Below are 21,820 nucleotides of genomic sequence, written 5' to 3' on the forward strand. Positions count from 1 at the left end.
GAAGGAAAATTAATTGGTATCACTTGCATATGATACCTTTCATCCATCATCATTCAACCCAGCACACATCTCATTTATTTGACACATTCATAGAGAAAAACATACGACACACTCATTTAGGTATACGGGTGGACGAGTCCCGCATACCTCTACATTCATTCCGTATCATATACAATTGACACCAACCCATTTCCAACGCTTAGTCCCACAGTCACTCCTCTGTGGGGTATCTGTTGATTTTCGGCAACAGCACCGAACTTATCCCGAAATATTGACTATTACCATGCAACAGTCTTTTAACCGCCACTTATACTCTTCCCGCGAATTTGGGTTCAACCAACAGCCACTACGTGGATCCCGAAGGAACCTCAACCAACTGACCATCCAGGACATAGTCCTGCGGGCAACTGGCCACCCGTAGTACCAGATTATGCGGTGCTCTGGTCTGACCTCTGGCAATCTATGCAAGGACTAAGCCAAGCAGTAGACTGAGAACACCAATTTTTAAATCCCGGTCAGATTGGAGGTATTGGGCCCTCTTTATACCCCGGGATTGCAATAACACCAAGGCGGAGGTTTCGCCAAGGTAACATGCCTCCGGGGGTATATAACAGACTATTATACAGAGATTTTTCAATATAATAAACGCTTATAAGGTCAATTTCTGAAGAAAAGTTTAAATTGAGCCGACGATCATTTTGCATCGGCTTGTATCTCTGCCAGAGACTTCGGTTTGTTAGTTAAGTGTTCTATTCACTGCACTACTGCTTAGCTATTTTATTGCGCTATTTTATTATTTTTTATGAAACACAATCCTTAACATGCAAATTAAAAAAGTGTGCAAACAGAATGACAAAGCCGAAAATAAAGTAATTCTATTTCATTCGTGTTTATGAATACTATACTAATATTGTTGAGGCAAAATGTGCCTCAACAATATTTTATAGTTCACACTATTTCCTAGTGTGAACTATAAAATCGGTTATAATAATTGTAGTCAAATGAGTAATTAAAATATTTGACTTCGTAAATTTTTTGAAAAAAAAATTGTTCATATAAAAAATTTTTTCAAACTAGAAAAATAAATTTTTTTCATTCGAATTATACAATTTTTAGTATTTTCTTTCTAAAAAAATAATTAAAATATTTGACGTACTAGATTTTTTGGATTTTTTTCTGGACTTAGACGGCTTTAATAAAAAAAGAACACTTTAGAATGCTATTGTGGTATCAATTATGAATATATTTTGTATTAAAGTTTTATTTTATTTTATTTTATAATGATCTTGTTTAATCCAAATAATTTATAATAAGCTTTATAATATCTCAAAGAATCAGAATATAAAAAACAAAACTAATTAGATCAAAATTAAATATAATTTTATAAAAGTATTTCGTATTAAATTCACTACATCTACCCCCTATGGGTTTTATTAGATTCCTTGTTCAAAATTCAATGGTAAGTTTAATAGCAGGATCGCCAATTATGTGGTATCAATTATGAATATATTTCTTATTAAAGTTTTATTTTATAATGATCTTGTTTAATCCAAATTATTTATAATAAGCTTTATAATATTTCAAAAATTCAGAATATAAAAAAACAAAACTAATTAGATTAAAATTAAATATAATTTTATAAAAGTATTAAATTCACTACAGCTATATTCGGCTGAGCCGAATCTTAAATACCATACACCAAAAACTTTTATATTAATTTTTTTTTCTAATTGATCAAATATTTGTAGAAACGTGTTTTCTCATGGTTAAAGAGTTTTTAGGGACAGAAACTAGTCTATGACCAATTATAGACCTATTGTAAAAAAAATTTTAAGCTAAATTTCTGTACAAAAAAGCTATTTATATCGCTATTTAGTAACAAGTAGGGTAGAAGGGGGATCATTCGCCATAGGGGCACATCTGTCAATGCGAATAACTTGAAAACTGAGTAATCGATTTTATCGCATTATTAAATTTTGTTTTCGTTTATCAATTATCTATCATCCCTGATTTGATAGAACTTTACATATGATGGGAGGCAGACATGATTAATTGTTTTTCAAAGGGCTGTGAAAATATTTCACTGTGTGAAATTTTTGGGCTAACTTTTTTAGTTTTTGTGATAGAAAAAATATATTAGTCAGTATTAGAATGTCAATAATAGTGAACAATAAGACATAATAAAATTTTCGATAATATAATTTGAAGCCCGAAAAAAATTGAAACTAAACCCCAGAACTCCCCGTGGGGCACATGCGCCATATATATGTCATGCTTGTGATGTAGAACAAAATTTGGTTAAAAGATAGAAAAAATCAGTAATAATTTGTTTTATTATACTTTGTTTAATGAATTAAGGTATAAAACAGCAAAATAAGTTTTTATTTTTGTATTTTTTTTTCTTTTTAATTTTACTAATGACAAATCTGCCCCATCCCCGGCGCATTTACCCCATGGATGGGCGGTATCGCCGTTTTTGGTCAGTGCGGAAAAGTTAAAATAATATGTACATGAGGATGACTTAAGAAAAATTGCAAGGAATAAAACTAAAGCCAACATATCTAAGTATCCGAACCAAGAAAAAAATTAAGAATATGTGTTGTAGTTTTAATTTGAGGCCGCCTCAAAAAAAAAGTGGCGTATGGTCCCCCTTCTACCCTAATGTGTGTTTAAGTGATTTTCTAAAGAGACCCTGTATGAGACCGACCGCACCCGTGTTATGAACCGATTGTGAAAAATTATTGAAATAAATTTTTTGTATACAAAACTGATATTTGTTCCAAATAGCTTTATTTGGTGAGTAATGTGCGTTTAAAAGATTTTCGTAAAAGGACTTTGTCAAAAGGACTTTTCATAAAGAATATTGTGAATCTAAGTGATTTTCTGGACCCAGTATAAGAGCTATGACCAAATATGGACCGATAGTAAAACAATTTTATAGTGTAATTTATGTATATAAGAGCAATATTTTTGATAAATCTGTGGATATCAATATTTGGTTATGAGTTATGTGCATTTTTTTTTCCGATTTTCGGGAGGGAACCTTGTATGGGCGCTATGACCAAGGATGAAAAAATTTTGAAATAACATTTATGTGTACAAAAATAGTATTTATGCCAAATATTTTATGATAATGAGTTATGTACCTTCAAGTGTTTTTCTAAATGGGACCTGGTATGGGAGCTATGATCAATTATGGACTGATCAGAAGAAAATTTCACAATATTATTTTCTGTATATGAGCAATATTTGTGCCAAAATTTATATGAATATCTTAATTTAGTAATGAGTTATACGTTTCCACAGTAATATTTATATGCATAAGAGCAATACTTATACCAAATTTTATATCGATTTCTTAATTTAATAATAAGTTATGCGCGTTTAAGTGATTTTCGGGAGGGGACCTTGTATGGGAACTATGACTAATTATGAACCGATACAAAAAATTTTTCATGGTAATATTTCTGTATATAAGAGCAATACTTGTACCAAATTTTATATCGATATCTTAATTTAGTAATGAGTTATTCGTAATTTTCGGGAGATAACCTTGTATGGAAGCTATGACCAATTATGGACCGATCGGAAAAAAATTTCATAGTAATATTTATATTATGAGCAATAGTTATACCAAATTTTATAACGATATCTTAATTTTATTGACATAAGATTTCAATTTGTAAAATTTTGTTAAAATATAGACATTGCGACGGAAGTTATTAACAAAAAACCCATTTTCCGGGAATATGTACTTTTGTATAAGAGGTATATGAAATTGCAGACCGATTCTGGCGAGATTAAGCTCTTGTACGCTTTAGCTCTTGTATAGAAACGAATGTATGATGGTTTTGATGGAATTGTCTTGCATAGTTTTCGATAAAATGACATCTGAATGTGTAAAAAATACTTATGTTTTTCGAGGTTGTTTTAAATTTTGATTCATAACATTTCCCGATGTGAACCGATTTTGCTCATTTTCAATACCAAACAACTTAGGAAAATGAAGAACATTTTGGGTGAATTTGGTTAAATTCTATTGCTTCGTTTTATCGTGAGCGTGTTTTACACAGACAGACGATATATGTAGCTAAATCGTCTCAGAATTTGATAAGGACCCAGAATATATACACTTTGTTGGTCGAATAAAAAATTCACGTGGAGAATAATTTTTAACTTAAATTAGGAAAATTATTTTAAAATGAACAAAAATGTTTGTTATCGAAGGACTTCGATACAGTCCATCCTGCCCAACAATTTGAAGATGTTGTTGGACCAAATGGACTCAATTTTTTCTTGTTAGTTCAATAATATACAAAAAATTTCAGATCAATATCATTTACAGATCCAAAAATATACGTTTTTTAATTTAAAAATTCAAAAAATTTTAGATTTTTGCCGTTTTTTTGCCCAAAATGTATCTTAACTCTTTTATTAATAAAATAAAATTTTCTTTAAGAACATATAACAATTTTATAGTTTTCTAAAAGGTATCTTTACGCAGAACGCTTTGGCGTAAAAAACTTGTCCTATTTTTTGAAAATGTTGCCACTGCGTCCTTCCGAATATGACCTATTTTTTATCAAAACTTCAATTTTGGGCGACATGTTCTAAAATCCCAAAGCTGGGATCAGAAAACTGAAAGCAGTTTTGGAAACCTCAATATGTTTTCTATTTCCTCCAAAAGTATTTTCCCAGCCCTGAAAGAAATGTGGACCCTATGGGCAAAAATGTAAAAAATCCCATTTTTGGAATTTTCCTTCCTATTTTTGGGAATTGCGGGATGCCCTTTGACCTTTTCAATTTTTTTGCATTTTCTTATTTGAAATGACAAATTTAACAAGCGTTGAAGATTTCATTGAGTTTTGTAAGCACATGACAAAATAGCCGTTTATCTGGGTAGTCGTATATCCCCGATTTATTGGGATATCCTTATTACTATGTTTTATAAATATTAAATACATTCATGTATTCAAATGATGAAGCAAAATCTTTTGCATACATGCATGTATAAATACATCTCATTTTTTACAATCATCTGCATAAAAGAGTACTTATTCAAATTTGTACAAAATGCAGACTTGAGATTTTTTTAAAAGAAAATCATATAAAGAAACATTAAGATTACAGTCCCGAGGAATAGAGCCGCTAACAGTATGTCTCGTTTGGCGGATTATAAAGTGGTGATTATCAAATTTGTCATTGACCTTCTCATTGAATGATTTGACATTGGGCGTACCAGAGAACCGCACAATCTGGTACCAATGAAATCGGTAGACCGCAGATCAAAGTTCCGTATTTGTCTTGTCCTGGTTATTGATGGTGGGCCTGATGGCTGTGCTTTAAGATCAAGTTCGAGGTAACAGAATGTCGGCTAAATGACTGATGCACTGTGAAATCTATAATTCGTGATACGTACGGTGCTGCCAAGACATTGATACCTCACAGAGGAGCGTTGGAAATGAGTTGTAAAGTTGTTTGTCGGATGTTCTTATACACGGGTGTGTCTAATTAATCCGAAGTATGCTAGGTTGAGTGGAGACAAATGAATTGATCTTCTAGGTGATACCATTGAATTTTTCTTCCTTGACCAGGTATGTTGAGAGAAAACTCTGTTCATACCAGATTTACCACAGTGTATGCATTTTGGGTAAGAACAAAGTCTTCGACTTATTTAATGAATTCGTATTTCGGATTACCGACTCAAGAGAGGCTAACCTACTTATGTGGTTGTAAACGGAAGTGATGCTGCATATCGAAAGCTAGTCAACAGGGCAGCAATGGTCAGAGATTAGACAAAGTGCTTCTACGTGAACTGGCAGAAACTGAGTCATCACAGAAGCTCACCCTGTGGGTAAAAAAGATCTACGTGAGTCATGCAGTCTTTCTCGTTGATTCTGTTTCCTGGAATCGTAGTTTCCTGTAAATCTTAGTGTTTAGAAGAGCAATAAATTTGGCAATAGTAATAAGTCATTATTAAACCTCTTCTATGTGATAGCGAAGCCAATATTCAGTATTTTCTTTTCTTACTTTTTCTTTGTATTTAACTAATTTTTTTTTAATACATTAATTAAAAAATTTACATTAAGTTTGTAAGTCATTGTAATCATTACCTTAATGATGTATAAGTGTACATTTTGATTATATTCAATGTTTCAAATTGATTACTTCTCGTACAGTATTTTTTCTTTGCTTTTTATTTTCTTCATAACATAATATTTACACATCATTAGGGCACATTTATCTTGGCTTTCTATTGAAATTAACTTTTTATTTACATCTATTGTTTTCTTTTCATCTTCTTTAGTACAACAATTAAGTGTATTTTTTTTTCTAATTCTGCCATTTCTTCAGGCCATATATTCAGAGCATTAATTATTCCAACTCATAATCGTTAACAGTGTTTACATATTTCTACAATTAATTAATATTACCCCAGCATTCATTTATTTACTTCAGTTATTTTTATGTTTTGCAGAAGCCAAATATTTTCTTTCAGTTCCAATAGGAGTAATATACCAACATACATAAAAACATACTTTCGACTTTTAATCTCATATGAAAACTTTAACAAAGTCTTTGTTAATGTTACTGTTTCATGTAAATTAAAAATTTATCCTTGAGAAAAAAATCGCATCTCCGTGTTTGCTGGGATATTTGTTAGTTTGATTGTGTTTATAATTACATTTGCCATTTTAGCTTTTGCTGCCATTTTTGTGGTAAAACCACTTCTAGTGGCCTGCTACTTAAAGCTTAATATTTCTTTAGGGAATTCACAGTAGTTTTATATTAAAAGTTTGATACCATTAAAGTCAATTCAAATTCATGTTAGTCACATTAAGACTTCTTAAACTCTCTTGTCTAAAACTCTTCATGATGTTTTTCATTCATTCTATAATGTTTATTTTTTCTTCCTCTAAACAAAACAATAGGCTGAGTCTAAATATTGTAAAAACTATACAACTAAAATTAGTTATGTGTAATTATTATCTGTTCAAATGGGTTGATATTCTCAAGTGACAGTAGAGACAACATTCAGTTTTATTCAACTTAAGATTTTTCTTAACATGAAAACATATATTAGCAATATTATTCTTTATTCCTAAGTTAGTTATCTCTAGTTGCCATATAACTAAGGCATGTGTTTTATTAGACTGATGCAGAAAAATACTGCTTGGCTATAAAAAAAAAAATAATACCTAAGGATTTTGTGAAAAATATTAATTTTTGATCCCAGTCATGTAATTTCGGTTCTTACTCTCCAAATATGTATATTATATTCCCAATACACTTTTGAAGTAGTCTATTGAAATGATGCCTAATGACCAAACAATTAATAAAACTGTCAAAGGTTAAATAATAACGACAACTTAAATTTATTGTTTAAATTATTTGCCCCTCTTTGTCTGTCATTCTTAAATAATTTAAGGAAAATACGAACAAATTATATTAACACTTAATATATTCGATGTGACGCAGGATTTCAGTGATTTTCTAAGGTTGCATATAAAACGTAAGAGTGTAATGTTTTTCATATATCGATGTTAATATAAATAAGCATCAGATATTGGTGCAGAAAAGTAAAAGAGACTCCATTTTGACTAGACTTGTTCAAAGATAAAATACTGTACAGTAGATGTCACTAAACTTAGACATACATATCTCAATTAGGTTCGATATAAAGTAACTACCCACAAAACTGTGCAATCACTGAGAAGATGGAAGACCTTTCATTTCCAACAGTACTCATCCTATTAATGCTGCCATTAACTTCAATATATCCTCCCTATTTCGGATTATAACGTGTCTCACATAAATAGTTGAGCACATGTTCCAAGGTTATTATACCCTAAACCACTATAGTGGGGAGGGTATTATACGTTTGTGCTGATGTTTGTAAAATACAAAAATATTGGTCCAATGCCCATCTTAAAGTATACCGATCGATTCAGAATCATTTTTTGAGTAGATTAAGACATGTCCGTCCGTCTGTTCGGCTTGCTGGCTAGCTGGCTGTCCATGTAAACCTTGTGCGCAAGGTACAGGCCGCAATTTTTCAAGATAATTTGATGAAATTTGGACGAAGCCTATTGAAAATGGTTGAAATCGGTCCATTATTTCACCTAGCCCCCATACAACCGTACCTCCCGATTTGAACTTTTTATGCAATAATTACGTCAAATATTCTATTATCTCTCTGAAAATTGGCACAAATAAGTTCTATATAAGTATAAATAACACTGCAGGTTTTCGTAAGGATCGGCCCTTATTTAACCCTAGCTCCATACAAATCCCCCTTCAAAAAATGTCTTAAACGTCTAAAATTGACTTGTAACCATTTGTATCGCAATGAAACTCAACAAAACTAACTTTTCCCAAATTTTCCCTTATTTGGAAATTTTAGTTTTTTTTTATCAACGTAAAAGATTCTTTATAAAAAATAAAAATTTTAAAAAATATATACTCATAGTGTAGGGTATTATATGATCGGCCATGCCCGACTATACTTTTCTACTTGTTTCATATAAGTATATGCAGTCTTTTGAAGAAAGAATGTGAGGTTACAGTTTTTTTTATAAAATCTAATGGAGTTGTCACTGAACTGTATAAGAGTTACTTAGAGCCAACACCGTTCTGACAGATTCCTATGTTGGGCAAATACATCAAACCGAAGTTGTGAGAAGGACGGTGAGATAACACAGCTTTTTAACAGATAACATCAAAACCAATATTAGACTAATTCAACAAACTGCTAGCTGCTGAAAAGATCTGGCTTTGTATGTGGGATAATTGTAGCCTAATGGTTTGTTTAAGATTAAAAGATTGAAGAATCTGTATGCTCTTGGTCTCAAACTTCCAGATGAGTAAAGCCTAGCAGCGCTTCACATTCTATCGATCAAATCATTTGAAAGACTATTATCATAATGTAAACCAATCATTGAACATGAGATCGGTATAAGTTAATAAGACGTAATATAGCTGTATATCCATTTAATTATTCCTCCAAGAACGAGTCGTCCTTGATAATGTTGTGATTCTGATGGTTCAGGCATTTCAACATCTAGGTCATTTCACTAACCAGATGAAAGGGGTCTCCTTGCATCTCTTTGTTTGAGAACACGTCCATGCATGTCTGATTGGAGTTAAAACAAGTTACTGTTTAGATTCCACAGCACTCCAGTATGTCACTATAAGGTTAATGAACTCATTCATTGTTGTGTCCATGGGAGACTGTCGATAGTTTTAACGTGAGCACCTGCCGTGTCGGCCTTATCTCACGGTGGTCTTTTTCATCCACTGGGTAGACTTGAGAACGGTACCATCGCCCCTTTGTCTTCAATGAAGACTCAGGTCACAATATTATTTTCTGTATATGAGCAATATTTGTGCCAAAATTTATATGAATATCTTAATTTAGTAATGAGTTATACGTTTCCACAGTAATATTTATATGCATAAGAGCAATTCTTATACCAAATTTTATATCGATTTCTTAATTTAATAATAAATTATGCGCGTTTAAGTGATTTTCGGGAGGGGACCTTGTATGGGAACTATGACTAATTATGGACCGATACAAAAAATTTTTCATGGTAATATTTCTGTATATAAGAGCAATACTTGTACCAAATTTTTGGTATCACTTGCATATGATACCTTTCATCCATCATCATTCAACCCAGCACACATCTCATTTATTCGACACATTCATAGAGAAAAACATACGACACACTCATTTAGGTATACGGGTGGACGAGTCCCGCATACCTCTACATTCATTCCGTATCATATACAATTGACACCAACCCATTTCCAACGTTTAGTCCCACAGTCACTCCTCTGTGGGGTATCTGTTGATTTTCGGCAACAGCACCGAACTTATCCCGAAATATTGACTATTACCATGCAACAGTCTTTTAACCGCCACTTATACTCTTCCCGCGAATTTGGGTTCAACCAACAGCCACTACGTGGATCCCGAAGGAACCTCAACCAACTGACCATCCAGGACATAGTCCTGCGGGCAACTGGCCACCCGTAGTACCAGATTATGCGGTGCTCTGGTCTGACCTCTGGCAATCTATGCAAGGACTAAGCCAAGCAGTAGACTGAAAACACCAATTTTTCAATCCCGGTCAGATTGGAGGTATTGGGCCCTCTTTATTCCCCGGGATTGCAATAACACCAAGGCGGAGGTCTCGCCAAGGTAACATGCCTCCGGGGGTATATAACAGACTATTATACAGAGATTTTTCAATATAATAAACGCTTATAAGGTCAATTTCTGAAGAAAAGTTTAAATTGAGCCGACGATCATTTTGCATCGGCTTGTATCTCTGCCAGGGACTTCGGTTTGTTAGTTAAGTGTTCTACTCACTGCACTACTGCTTAGCTATTTTATTGCGCTATTTTATTATTTTTTATGAAACACAATCCTTAACATGCAAATTAAAAAAGTGTGCAAACAGAATGACAAAGCCGAAAATAAAGTAATTCTATTTCATTCGTGTTTATGAATACTATACTTATATTGTTGAGGCAAAATGTGCCTCAACAATATTTTATAGTTCACACTATTTCCTAGTGTGAACTATAAAATCGGTTATAATAATTGTAGTTAAATGAGTAATTAAATTATTTGACTTCGTAAATTTTTTGAAAAAAAAATTGTTCATATAAAAAATTTTTACAAACTAGAAAAATAAATTTTTTTCATTCGAATTATACAATTTTTAGTATTTTCTTTCTAAAAAAATAATTAAAATATTTGACGTACTAGATTTTTTGGATTTTTTTCGGAGTTTTGACGCAACTAGATGATGATGGCAAAGAACATCCAGTAGCCTACGTCTCCCAGAAATTAAATAAGAAACAGAGGAATTATACGGTTACGGATTTAGAGTGCTTAGCAGCTATTGTTTGTCTGAAAAAATTCCGTCCGTTTGTTGAAAGTCTTCCTTTTAAAATCGTTTCTGATCACTCTAGCTTGCGTTGGTTGATGTCCCAAAAGGATGTATCTGGTCGACTGGGTATATGGAGTTTGAAACTTCAATCCTTTGACTTCGATATTGAATATCGAAAAGGTTCTGCAAATATTGTCCCTGACGCTTTGTCAAGGCAGGATGTACATTGGATTATGAATGATTGTCCATCAATTAGAAAGGAAATTAACCTTAACTCGGAGTTTTTTAAATCTGAGGAATATTTAACATTAATTTCTGGAATTTCGAAAAACCATGAAAAATTTCCAAATACAATTGTATCTGATGATTACATTTATCACAGAGTAAAATTTCGAAGTGGTGAATTTGAGGAAGAAGATTCGCTTTGGCGATTATGGTTACCAAGCCAATTACGTATTGATGTTATGACTAGTAATCACAATATTAGGTCTTGTCACGGTGGGAGACTTGAGATTCTGAATTGGAAATTCATTGGTGTATATCACGCAAAATATATTAAAGCATTATAAATATGTGGAAAAGTTCTGTAATATACCATGGACATCTCTAAAATTCGAGAAAATATAGTACTCAGGAAAGTTCAATAATTTAATACAATAGTCCAGTTTTAATTACAATAGATTCTATATAATTAATTATAACAAGCAATTGAACATAAGTATCAGACTATATTAAATAAATATAAATTTTCTTATTTTAATCTAAATTTACATTATATTCTCAGGGTGTGGTCGTGCCCCACGAAAAGTAAAAGGAGGTTTGTGACAGATTTTGTAATTTTTATGGAAACAGTTTTTTATGAATATTTATATTCTCCTTTCACTATTTAACATAATTACCAATAACAAATTTCATTGCAAACATTTTCCCAATTACATTTCACATAAAGAGAAAAGTTTGTTAATATTTTAAATAATTGTTTTATTTGTTATAAAACCGTTTATTGAGCAGATAGTGATGTTTAGTTTACTCTTAACTACTATCTAAACATAAATGTTTAGAAACAAAATAGTAAAGGAACGAAAGGCCTTTAGCGAAGAGACTACACCACAATAGTTTTCTAGATTAACAATATGTTACATATGAGAGATGCCTCATATGTTACATATGAGGCAAAATCTATCTATCTATGACAAATTTGAATTATTTAACAGTTTTCAAAATATACGAAATTTTGTATTTAATTCATATATGTGGTGCCAAGCACCCCATTGGAAGTCCGCACGTTATTTTCTAAATGTTCACATGAATGTCAAAGTTATTCATATAAAATTTGAAGATATATATTTCCTAGATAAACAATATTTTGTATTTTATTTATATGGGAGATGTCAAGTCATTAAAAGTTTGTTCATTATACTCTAAATGTTCAGATGAATGTCAAAATTCTTCAAGTAAAATTTAAAGATTCTAGCTCTAATAGATTCTCAGATATACGAATTTTTCTATTTTTATTTTAATAATTTAATTGTATTAGTCCCAGAAGCCAAAATGTTTACATGGATGTTAAAGTTATTCATGTAAAATTTTAAGATTCTAACTGTAATAGTTTCCAAGATAAACGAATTTTTGTATTTAATTTATATGGGAGGTATCACGCCCCCTAACGCTAGTCCGCCCACTTTTTATCCTAAATAATCATAGTGGCTCCGACAAAAATTGAGGACTCTAACTGTTATACTATCTCAAATATACGAATTTTATATTTTCTTATTGTGGGCGAGGACAATTGAAATTTCAAAATAAAAAGTAGCCTATTACCTATTCCAAAATCGGTTCAGTCGTTTAGTAGTCTATATCGTTCAAACATACAAACACACATTCATTTTTATATATATTAGTTCATTATAAATACTGATGTCGGAAAAGTAGTCGACAGGAATATGTTTGTACATACACAAATCGTTCTCCTAATTTTTTGGCGTCTGCATGATCTTTCCATAATAAGCCATGGCATCCGTACGAGGTCCACATCCGAAACTCAATATAAATATTTCTGGACCTAAGCAAAATTAGTTCCACACATTAGTTAGTACTCTCATTACGGAAACAAAACTTTTGTCGAGTTATCTAAAAATTAAATAGTTAAATGGGTTTGAATAAGGAGAAGCTTTCTGGTGGAGGGTATTTAAGATTCGGCACAGCCGAATATAGCACTCTAACTTGTTTATATGAAAGTTGGCAACCGTTTCGAAGCGGTGATGAGGTAGCGGTATCGGTATTTTGACTTATTTCGGTATTGATATTTTAGCGTTTTCGGTATTTTGGCTTATTTCGGTATTGCTTTTTTATCGTTATCGATATTTTGATTATTTCGGTATTGGTATTTTAGCGTTATAGGTATTTTGCCTTATTTTGGTACTAATATTTTAGAGTTATCGGTAGTGAACAAAAATGATACTTTGACGGTGATTTAGATATGATTTAAATAATTAAAAAAATATGTTCATAAATGCAGTGGAACAGCATAAGCAAACTTTTAAATACAACAAAAATAACTTGGTATTATTGTTTTACGTATTTTTTTAAGTTTAACTTAAAAACAGTGTTGAGCAAATTTACGCAACATTTCGTAGCATTACACAATAATGTTGCAACTGCACTCATAATTTTAACAGTTTTACGAATAATTAGATTTTTATATAGAAACATTAAGGGGGTTATAATGTAAATCCCTTTCCCTCACTTCACTTCATTTTACATATAAATTGTTTCTGTATTTTGAAATTTTTTTGAAAATATTTTCAACGCAATATGAAGTATTTTACTAAATAAGGGGTAAATTACAACCTTAATTAATTCATTAATAAAGTAAAAGTAAAAAATAATGTTCAGAAATAAATAAATTAAATTCAAAATTGTATGGATTTAATTTTTTAACAATTATTACAATATGCGACCAAAACAAATATCGGGGCATTTCTACCATTATGATATCGAATTTAGCTGTCTGGGTTAAATTCAAAATCAGGAAACACTATTTGCACTTCGGGTTTCTCTACAGAAGTCAAAACGCGGAAAAGGATGCTACCATATTGAACTTCGATGCCCTTTCCGATTCCATGCGGACGATTCTTGAGAGTTGTCCGATCAGTGAAATTGTAGTTGCTGGTGATTTCAATGTTAACAACTCATCGTGGCTTCGCCATTCAAGTCATACAATTCCGGAAGTTAAGTTATTTGCCGCGCACAATCACCTTGCGCAATTAGTGAATGAACCAACACATATTTGACGTGTTGAACGGCACCAATATAATACCCTCGACCCTTTCTCACCTCACATCCTGAAATGTAGGAAGTGGATTTTCTTGCACGTCTCGGAAATTCGGATCACTGCGCCATCTCCGCCTCCTTTTCGCTCCCTGAACTTCGTAACGTTTCAAAAACAGCATCGTAACGTTTTATTTTTATTTACGAAAAGTCTCGTTAATCTTGAACGTTTGATGAGATCCCATATATAACAACTCGTATAGTGCGATCTCTGAGAAAGCTCGAAATAAATCGAGAGAAGTTATTACATAGTTCATTGCTGACCGGTAAGCAAGAATTGTTTGCGAATAATTCAGTTAAAGGGTCAGTGAATGTTTGGTCGTTCTTGAAAAGCGTCGGAATTGAAGAACTAGCATCATCATCAACAGCAAGAACCTTATCGCGAAGGCGCTGCACATGTAGAGCTTCTTGGCATCTTAGAACTCTGACAAACGAAGACCTTGCTTTTTTTTTGTTCTTTATTTGTTCCAATGTTTTTATTTGTTCCAATGGTTCATGATTGTTTAAAAAATAACAATTTTGCTTATAATTACGGATAATAGTTCACGGTTAAACGATGCTGAAAAATTTAAGTCAATCCAAATTACAATTAAATGGATGCAAAAAAATTTGTTTTTCCATCACGGATAATTGATGTTGCCGGATAATTGAATCACGGACAATAAATCTCCTACTCTATGTGGCTTTTATATATGGCTTTTAGATCGGTTCAGAATTTTGGAAAATATAAGCATTTCAAAGTTGTTACTAACACATAGAAACAAAAGTCACACGTACGTATGCCTAAACTATAAACAAAGACACAAAGCAAGAAACATGCCCCTTTTAATCTTCAAAAATTTAAAAATTTTTAATCTGAATAAAATAAGAATAATAATAAAACTACAAAACTAAAGTGTTTTAAGAACGAAATATAACATAATCACATGTTTAATCAAATTCATTAAGACTTTTTTTGAAATATGCCACGGAATCTAATTGCACTAATTAATTACAATAATATGTATGTTTTAATTGAAATTTTTTTCAACATTTTTCAAATTAATATTTTAATTTTCGGTTATTCAATAGTATCACTTTGATGATTACAGCAAAATCTATTTTTTTTTCATTATTTTTAATATTTTTTATGTATGTATTTTGTTTGTTATAACTGCTTAAGCCAGTTAACCATACGAATTGATCGCGATATCAAACGCAAAATTAAAAATATTAAGGGTCAATATTTAGGTGAAGAATTAAGGATTAAATTAAAATTAATTATCGAAAAGTGTTTTTGAGTACTCAATTAGTTAGTTTTGTGTGCTAGCTTAGGTGCCCAATGGAGGTGGCTTTTGCTTGATCAAAAATTAATTGCCATTTGATCGCCACCTCAAAAACCAGCTCTAACTTTTATTTAATTTTAATATTCAATTTAAAGATGTATCCGAGTTACCACTTCCTGATATTCGTTTAAACTTATAAAAAGTAATCTTATTTATTAGTACATATTATATTTTATTTAAACAGTAAAAAGGGTGGAGAACAATACTGGACCACAATTGCGACCCGACTATTTGAATGCACTTGATAAGCTTATGGTTCCCATAGCAAGAAACAAGTTAAAATTACAAATGCAGTGCACACCAGATCGTTCAGTTAAAGAAGAATATATTATGTTAAAATATCCCACTATCGTAGAGAGATTAGAAAACATTGAAGAACATATTAACGTGCCACAATCTGAAATCAAAAACATATATCAACGTATAAAAGCCATAGAAGATCGAATACTTTATTTGGAATCAATATCACCTGAGTATCGCCACTTTTTGGTAAGTAAATTTTTGCAAAAGTTAAAAATGTAGTTGAAAAAAATTATATATTGCACTTTTAAGCTGGCATTGTCTCTGAAGCGTTTTTTACATCTCAAAGTAAACGGTTAATAAATATATAATATTTTCACATCATAAAATGTGAAAAATGTATGCAAAAAATAACCAAATTTTAATTAGAAAATTATTGAAAAGTTTGTAGCTACGTTTCTATAAATGTTTAATGTAAATTAAATTGATATTTAATTTTTATGTGGACTATTTAAAATGTATATATTTGTATTGATTGTAAAAGATAATCCTTATTTTAAAATTTCTTTTTACCCATTTTCAAATATTATGATTTTTTATGCATCACTTGAATAAAGGATTATTATATTTCAAAGAAACTAAGCGGAATCTTGCAATTTAAATCGATTAGTGTTATGAAGCCATAACAATTACACAGTTATTTATATGAAAAAACGATAAAATGACCATAAAAGTTCCGAAAATTTGAGTGGAGAAGCTATCCTATAAAATCTAGAGATTTTAAGCTCCTGGCCATCATATTGCGTCCTTTAAAGACAGATTTGCATAAATTTGTCTAACAGGCATCCACTAACCATTTATTATCTCTTTTACGAATTGATCTCTTTTACGAATGGCAAAATTGTTTCATTGTCTACTCTATTGTACGAATAAAGTCACAATTTTTCTGTTCGATAGTACGAATAACGCATTTTTATGGAAATTTTGGTTTTATTAACGTATGAATGAATTTTTGTGTTTTTAAAAGTCCTATACACACAATTTACTGCCAACAATTACAAATCAACAATTATTTAGTGTTATTAATCTATTTCATTGGAATTTCGATGAGCCAAGAGAAGAAATTAAATTGGATGATAACGCCAATGAGAACAAAATTGAAGCCTCAAAAGAGCAGTTATTGAAAAGGCCGTAGGAATCATTTTACAAAGTAATAAACATCAATGTTAAATTATGGATTTTCTAACAAGTAAAGTGTTATTTATATATGTATGAACTGTCAATTTTGAAAGTAGTATGACTCCACATTCCAATGTGTTTAAGCATTACTATATGTGATCCTTTAACTATTTGTTTTTGAAAGTGGTATATTCCGTTCAAGTTTCTAATAAAAGTTTTATGTAATCTGAACATCTTTAATACATTTTAGAACAGATACCTATGTACTAGAGTATTCAATTATTCGGGTTTTTGTCTTATTCGGTTTATTCGACAAATAATTATTTGAGGTTTTACGTTAGCCGGTTAATAATCGAATAATTAAAAATTATTCGGTTGTTAAAAGCAATAATAAAATCTAGTTTCCTTTTATTCGAATAAAAGGAAACTAGATGTTATTATTGCTTTTAACAATAATTTTCTCCATATACACCCTGTAACAATTTTGAAAAAAGCATTCACACATGGAAAAGTTGATAAGCATGTGAAAATAAATTCCACTTACGGAATTGTGCACTCCGATTTTTATGACCTTGTAAAAGGATTTCAAAGTTTAAAGGACTACAAACGAATATTTAAAATATTTATATGTATTTTATAATGCTAATATTGGTATCACTTAGAGAAAAAGAAATTACATATAAAAATATTTCATTTTCGACTCAAAAACTTTTAACTACCTTTTTGTGACAAATTTTCTTTAAGATTTCCAATTCTTTCTTGATGATCTTGATGATTTGAAATAAATTATATTATTTCGAAGCAGAGGAACTCAGCTTCATTTGAAATTAATATTAATACCAACTTTTTAATATAAATTTGGAATTCCATCTTTTGAAATTGGATGTCTTTTAAACTTTAAAGTCCTTTTACAGGAGCATAAGAGCTGATTATGAAAAACTGAGTACACAGAGCTAATACTAATGGGCCACAGTTTTCTATACGCACGGTTTATAAACAAAAATATTATTTTCACTTCAATTCTTTGTTTAGTTTTTTATCAAATACTAGAAATTCTTGTTTATGCGAAATGCTTTTCTATATAAAGACATTACTGTTTTTAAGATTTTCAACGAGTTCTAGAATTCATACGTTCCATTGAACACTAGTTCAACTATAACTGTTGCTGAAAACTTGGTAGAAATCCTTAAGAACACAACAATGTTCCAAAAAAAATTGGTTGTAAAAATAAAAGCGATATAATTATTTCCTTATTTCTTTTCAAAAAACATCAAATATATTTTCTTTATTATAGAAAATTGATTAAGAAATTAAGAAAAGAAGAAAATTTATTATAAAAATTTTAAATTTGTAGAAAATACATAGTAATTTTACTGCTAAATAGTAAGTTTTTCTTAATCGGTTAATTGATAGAAATTATTCGGATTATTCGTTATTTGAAATTTGACAATTTTCATTTATTCGAATGATTAATCGTCAAAAATTAATCGATTAACCGAACGACGATTAATCGTTTGAATACTCTACTATGTACATGCAAATTGTCTTTGGCACACATATTTTGAAAAACATTAAAATTGGACCATTGGACCATTGGACTCACGATACTTTCAAAATTAACAATTCGTATACGTAAATATGTCCCTTTTATTCCTGTTTATGTACAAGAAATTTATTTGAAATAATACACATTTATTATATTTTGTTTCGTTATGTAGTTTTTCATGAAAAATAAAACAAAAATAAATAAAATCCAATATTTTATGTGTATTAATTTAATTTTAACATACAAAATGTGTTGTTCAATAATACGAATTTTTCGGTACTACGAAAGGACCTGACCAGGATGCACTAAGTAAGGTGAAATCATCAAGGCAGCTGATTTTTATTTGTTTATTGTAAAAGTGCTTGGGTTTTGTCAAAAATAATTTATTTATTTTTATTCTAACATAAAAATTAAATTTGTGTTTTCAAACGAAAAAAAATCAAATCAAAAATTATGAATGAAAATGCTGATAAAAGGGTTCCAAATGAAGAATATCAGATGAAGCACCAATAAGACGTTGTCCTGCTGCAAATACAATTTAAATGCAACGACGGTTTTATATGTAATATTGTGAAATGCACAACAAATTTTCTTTCCAATATTTATTATTTTTCAATTTTAGACTTTTTGGTACTTTCTCGTTTTTCAAAAGGTACATACTTTTTGAATATTCAAGTTTCGAAAAGTTCCCTTTTATGGGTTGTTACCTAATCAAGGCTCAAAATACCTATAAACATGAAATTAGGTATTTTGAGCCTTGATTAGGTAAGAACCCATAAAAGGGAACTTTTCGAAACTTTTCGTTTTTGAAAAGGTACTTTTTGAATTTCCTCTTATATTGAACCTAGAGAGACCTGGTTCACACTAGGAAACTTTTGATTTGTCTGTGTGAGAGAAAGAGATATCAACCATCTCTTTCTCTCACACACAAAATCAAAAGTTTCTCAACAAATGTTTCCCAGTGTGAACCAGGTCAGACATAATATCAGGTATGTAGAGTCCTGATCATGTGAGAGCCTATAAAATAGGGGATTTGTTGTACTTTTTTGTTTTTCTAATGGTACTTTTTGAATTTTTTATAATAATGAACCTAGAAACGTTAAATTAAATATGTAGAGTCATTTCACTTTTTCATATTTCAAAAGGTACTTTCTTGAATATTGAATCTACAGACATGAAATTAATCCCAGAGTAATAATAATATGTAAAAGAGGACTTTTTGGTATTGACTGTTTAACAAATCATGGTGAAGGGTATATAAGATTCGTTCATAATACGTATTAAAAATATTATATTTAACCAATCCGCAATGAGACATATTTATACAGTTATCAAAAAAGTTAATTTATAACAGTTATTTTGCGACTTTAAAAATAAAAATCTATCAAAATAATTTATTTTTCAACCTAAAAATTAAGTTTATTTCATCTGAGCAAAACATTTAAAAAAATATATGAAAACAATGAATACATCGTGCTTGTTTTAAAAATAAGTACTGTTTTTATTTATTTTTTTTTAATGTTTTGCTCAGATGAAATAAGCTTTCAATATATTTTTAAGCCCTTTATACATAGAACATAGAATATTACCGTAGAAGGCCAACTCTCCCGGAAAAAACCTAACTCAGCTGTCAAAAAAACCTAACTCTAAATATGTATTAGTAAAATTAGAAGTGTTAGTGTATAAAAGCTTTTTACCACAAATACAATGCCCACGTAGTTGTATAAAATCGGTCGAAATAATATTACAATGTTTTTATTGCATTAATTTTCTTAAATTAATACATTTTAAATTGTAGATTGCATTTATAAAAGCATGATAATATTTTTCATGCATTCTATATTTGTTAAAATATAAAAATCTTTAATTTCTTGGATTATTATAAATTTGTTTACTACTAAGAAATGCTACTCTGCACCTTTAATTTGAAATTATAAAAACAAGAAATGAAATGTCAAACAATTGAAAAAATAATTTTTTGGTTTGTGAAAATTAAAAAGATTTTGATAAAGAAAATATATTAAAACAATTGTTAAAAAATAAATAATATATGTTTATGTTATAAAAATTGTGAAATATTTGTTCAATTCACAATCGATGTTGTAGCGTTGTATCAGCTGCTACAATAGTCATAACAATGTTGTTGGCATTTTTTATGCAAAAGTTGTATACAACTCTTACGACAATTTTTCATATGTTTTTCGAATGTTGTAAGAAAATTCAGTGTTGTCAATAGTTTATTTCAGCATATAAATAAAAAATTCAATCGATTTTGGCATAAAAAAACGATAAAGTGGTAACACAGAAATTATAAACCAACAGCAGTTTACAAAAACAAAAATAAAATTTTATTGAAAACTGTTTATTTATTAGTTTAAAATGTGGAATAATGAAAATAATAGAAATTTAAATAAAAAGAAATTAATTTGGTTTATTTTGCTCGTTTAATTAGTTTAATATTATTTGGTTTTTTTACTTTTGACATTGTTTGTTTTTATTGTTTTTTTTTTTATTGTGAACATAAACTTATGACTTGCTACAATAATCTGTTCACAATCACTGTTACTACACTTTAGTAGATACAATATACAACTTGATTGTGAATTGAACAATTGAATATTTGTTGCTGTAGCTTTGTGTTGAATTCACACAGAACATGTAAGTGTGAAGAGAGAAAGTTTTTTTTTCGTGGTAAAAATTTTTGGTTAGAAAAGAAATTTTGTTGTGGCAACACTGAATACACATAGATTGCAAACTCAAAATTTATGTGTATTTAGTGTTGCCACAACAAAATTTGTTTTCTAACCAAAATTCGAATAAAAAATGACCAAATTAAAAAAAAGTAAACAAAATTATTTTTATTCGTTTTATGTTTTTACATTTGTACATTAAAATAACAAATTCATTTTCTGCAGTGGAACTATGTTAAATTTCGTCGCTTAACTGGTATTATGAAGACAGTTATGAGCGTTAAAGTAATTTTCTGTACGGGATCTTATATGAGACGTATGATCAATTATGGACCAATTCTCATAAAATCTAACAGAGATATTTTAGTTCCTTTAAACCTTGATTATGTTGAATTTTGTTGCTATATTGCAGTACATTATGAGCTTTAAAGTCATTTTCAGAGGAGACTTTTTATGAGGGATAGAGTCAATTATATACCGATCCTCATAAATTTTGACAAATACATTTCCAATAAAACTTATCGTGAATAGGGTATAATATGGGGGCTAGGTGAAATCATTGACCGATATTTCGCATATTCAATACCAATCAAACTGGATCAATTA

The 21,820-nt window shown here is 30.1% G+C and overlaps 1 protein-coding gene across 3 annotated transcripts in view; it reads left to right on the forward strand.

Annotated features, from left to right (window-relative positions):
* Positions 1–21,820, forward strand: part of LOC111688434 (molybdopterin synthase catalytic subunit) — an 83,200-nt gene that overhangs the window by 41,040 nt on the left and 20,340 nt on the right. For 2 of the 3 annotated variants that reach the window (XM_046948541.1, XM_046948539.1), the window contains exon 4: positions 15,744–16,048. In XM_046948541.1, coding sequence (XP_046804497.1) covers positions 15,744–16,048 — 305 coding nt within the window. Of the gene's footprint in view, positions 1–15,743; positions 16,049–16,111; positions 16,232–21,820 lie in introns of those variants that run through there. The other variant, XM_046948540.1, reaches the window with a different exon arrangement.

Source organism: Lucilia cuprina, chromosome 4, assembly GCF_022045245.1.
Source record: "Lucilia cuprina isolate Lc7/37 chromosome 4, ASM2204524v1, whole genome shotgun sequence".
In the NCBI taxonomy this organism is placed as follows: domain Eukaryota; kingdom Metazoa; phylum Arthropoda; class Insecta; order Diptera; family Calliphoridae; genus Lucilia; species Lucilia cuprina.